The sequence below is a fragment of the Mauremys reevesii genome, linkage group 13 (assembly GCF_016161935.1).
Source record: "Mauremys reevesii isolate NIE-2019 linkage group 13, ASM1616193v1, whole genome shotgun sequence".
Taxonomy (NCBI): domain Eukaryota; kingdom Metazoa; phylum Chordata; order Testudines; family Geoemydidae; genus Mauremys; species Mauremys reevesii.
The window spans coordinates 2,679,313-2,682,975 of NC_052635.1; the positions used below are offsets into that span (position 1 = coordinate 2,679,313).

Genomic DNA, 3,663 nt, shown 5'->3' on the forward strand with positions numbered 1-3,663 from the left:
TAATATCACGGCTAACCTGGTGGCTGAACTTTGTGACTTTGTCCTCACCCACAACTATTTCACATTTGGGGACAATATATATCTTCAAGTCAGTGGCACTGCTATGGGTACCCGCATGGCCCCTCAGTATGCCAACATCTTTATGGCTGACTTAGAACAACGCTTCCTTAACTCTCGTTCCCTAACACCCCTACTCTACTTGCGCTACATTGATGACATCTTCATCATCTGGACTCATGGAAAAGAAGCCCTCGAGGAATTCCACCGAGATTTTAACAATTTCCATCCCACCATCAACCTCAGCCTAGACCAATCCACACAAGCGGTCCATTTCCTAGACACTACTGTGCTAATAAACGATGGTCACATAAATACCACCCTATACCGGAAACCCACTGACCGCTATACTTACTTACATGCCTCCAGCTTCCATCCCGGACACACCACACGATCCATTGTCTACAGCCAAGCTCTAAGATACAACCGTATTTGCTCCAATCCCTCGGACAGAGATAAACACCTACAAGATCTCTATCAAGCATTCTTAAACCTACAATACCCACCTGCTGAAGTGAAAAACAGATTGACAGAGCCAGAAGAGTACCCAGAAGCCACCTACTACAGGACAGGCCTAAAAAGAAAATAACAGAACACCACTAGCCATCACCTACAGCCCCAACTAAAACCTCTCCAGCGCATCATCAAAGATTTACAACCTATCCTTAAAGATGATCCCACACTCTCACAGATCTGGGGAGACAGGCCAGTCCTCGCTTATAGACAGCCTCCCAACCTGAAGCAAATACTCACCAGCAACCGCACACCATACAACATAAACACTAACCCAGGAACCTATCCTTGCAATAAAGCCCGATGCCAGCTCTGTCCACATATCCATTCAAGTGACACCATCACAGGACCTAATCACATCAGACACACCATCAGGGCTCGTACACCTGCACATCTACCAACGTGATATATGCCATCATGTGCCAGCAATGCCCCTCTGCCATGTACATTGGCCAAACGGACAGTCTCGCAAAAGAATAAATGGACACAAATCTGACATCAGGAATCATAACATTCAAAAACCAGTGGGAGAACACTTCAACCTTTCTAACCACTCAGTGACAGACTTGAAGGTGGCAATTTTGCAACAAAAAAACTTCAAAAACAGACTCCAAAGAGAGACTGCTGAACTTGAATTAATATGCAAACTAGATACAATTAACTGTGGTTTAAACAAAGACTGGGAATGGTTGGGTCATTACACCAATTGAATCTATTTCCCTATGTTAAGTTCTCCTCACACCTTCTATGGGCCATCTTAATTATCACTTCAAAAAGTTTTTTTTCCTCCTGCTAACGATAGCTCATCTCAATTGATTAGACTCTGCCTGTTGGTATGCATACTTCCACCTTTTCATGTTCTCTGTATGTATAAATATCTCCTGTCTGTGTGTTCCATTCTATGCATCCGAAGAAGTGAGCTTTAGCTCACGAAAGCTCATGCTGAAATAAATTTGTTAGTCTCTAAGGTGCCACAAGTACTCCTGTTTTTTTTGCGTCTTTTATAACGTTAGTTATGAAAACACGACATTAGCCTGGATATACTATGATGCTCACATTTCTGGAAGACAAAGCCTGAACTTAGTCCTTTCCTTTGCCAAGCCTGATCTATGGAATTTTTCTGGCCATAGCAATTGGTAAAATATCAGTAGCCAGTACCAGGGAGATACCCATTTGTGGATAGCGTCAGACTATCAATCTAGGGCTCCTGCTCACAGCCCCTTTCAACTCCAAACCTCCCTGGGTGAAATATGCATGCACATCCCTCCCCAGGCGTTTCCTGTTTAAATCTAGGTAGATTAATTTAATTATGCTGAGAGCAGATGTAGGATGGAATGGAGAGAGCCATGAAGTGACAGGGCCCTTGGTTCTCAGACGGTTTGGCTGAGACCCATAGAGGTGAGAGTCTGATTTCTCCTTGGCGGTCACGGTGTTTAAGAGAAAGAGCAGAGTTTATGATCCCAGAACATTGGTTGTCTCTGAGCCGTTCCCTGTTTTTCTCAGAAATGTCTCCGGACACTTTACAGGCCAGTGTAAGGGACTGACTGGGCTTCAGCACTGACACATCCCTACGCACAGATCAAGTTTCACTCCCTCCAGCAGCGCACAGCGGTGTCTCTCTCAGCGCAGTCTCTCCCCCTCACAGGTGTCCCTGCTACAGGAAAAGCAGCGGACACCAGGGCGATGCGTTTCCCCCGAGCGTGTGCTCAGACTGTCCCCGGGTTGCTGCCATCACGGCCTTTACTCTGACAGAGCCCACAACCCGCACCGCCCCTCCGTGCCCAGCTCTCCCCTCTCCCTGAAGCGGATTCTCGCTCTCTGGTGCCTGGAAACAGCCTGTGCGGGCGGCTCCCCGCAGCTGCGGCTCCTTCCCCATCCAACACTCCCGGGATAGTGTCACGTCTCTGGACATCTCCCCTCTCTTGTTTGTATTGTTCAGCTCTGCCCGGGGCATTCGGCACCAGGCGCGGCTGGATTCAAACCTCCCAGTGTAGGGACCCGATCCACAGCCCCTTGCTTCCCTGCAGGGCTCCAGTGAAGGTGACTTGACTTTGGGTCACACGCTAAGACATGAGGGGATGCGGGACGCCGCTTCCCACAGACAGCGCTCCCTGCCTAGCGGTGTCCCTCCCTTTATACCCGCTGGGGAGACCCGCATGCAAATCCCTGCCCCTGCCCCGGGGCCTTCCTATTTAAATACAAACCCCTGAGTCGGGGAGTCTCAGCTTCTCCCCAGACACAGAACTGCCCGCTGAGGCGTTTCCCTTCTTTTATGGCAACAAGAATGAAATCTCTGTGGCTTTTCCTTTCCCTGTTATCCGCCCCTACCTGTGAGTGTGGTTCAGAGAGCGGGGAAATTAGGGACAGATCCACAGATTCATCGCCTGGCTAATTACTTCCATAACCTGTTTCCCTCTTCCCAAGGTGTCCTCTCTCAGGTGCAGCTGGTCGAGTCCGGCCCGGGCGTGGTGAAGCCCGGAGAGACCCTCGCACTCACCTGCGCTGTCTCTGGGGTCTCTATCACTAGCAGCAGCTACGTGTGGAACTGGGTCCGGCAGCCCCCCGGGAAAGGGCTGGAGTGGGTAGCACGTATATACCCACACGACGGGAGAAAGTGGTTCGCCGCGTCTCTCCAAAGCCGGACCAGCATCTCTTCGGATACCTCCAAGAACCAGTTCTCCCTGCAGCTGGCCTCCCTGGCGGCTGCAGACACCGCCATGTATTACTGCGCCGGAGACACACAGCGACAGGGAGCAAAGCGGGGCTGGTACAAAAAGGGGAAGCGGATTGTCTAGAGTCACTCGGGGCCCTGTCACACTCAGTCTCCACTGGAAGCGGGGTGAGACACGGGCCCAAAGGAGGTTGGGGGGCGGGGAGGGGGTTCCTCGTCTCCTAACGCAGCTCCTTGTAACACGGACACACAGAGATCCCAGCTCACGGCTCCCCCGGGGGGAATCAGGTCTCGTTCCTAGCAGCCATCACACAACCCTTCTGGGTACTAGCTACAGCACACAGCGCTGCATGTCCCCCTCCGGAGCTCAGGAAATCCCAGCGGGGTTCAAGTCCAGTTCCTTTAGCCCAATATCCTGTCTC

General features: G+C 50.9%; 1 gene segment (V, D, J or C); it reads left to right on the forward strand.

Annotated features, from left to right (window-relative positions):
• The first annotated feature begins 2,814 nt into the window (after positions 1 to 2,814).
• On the forward strand, positions 2,815 to 3,663 carry LOC120380456. The segment is given in 2 exon segments: positions 2,815 to 2,900; positions 2,995 to 3,663. Coding segments are annotated over 2 exon segments (429 nt in total).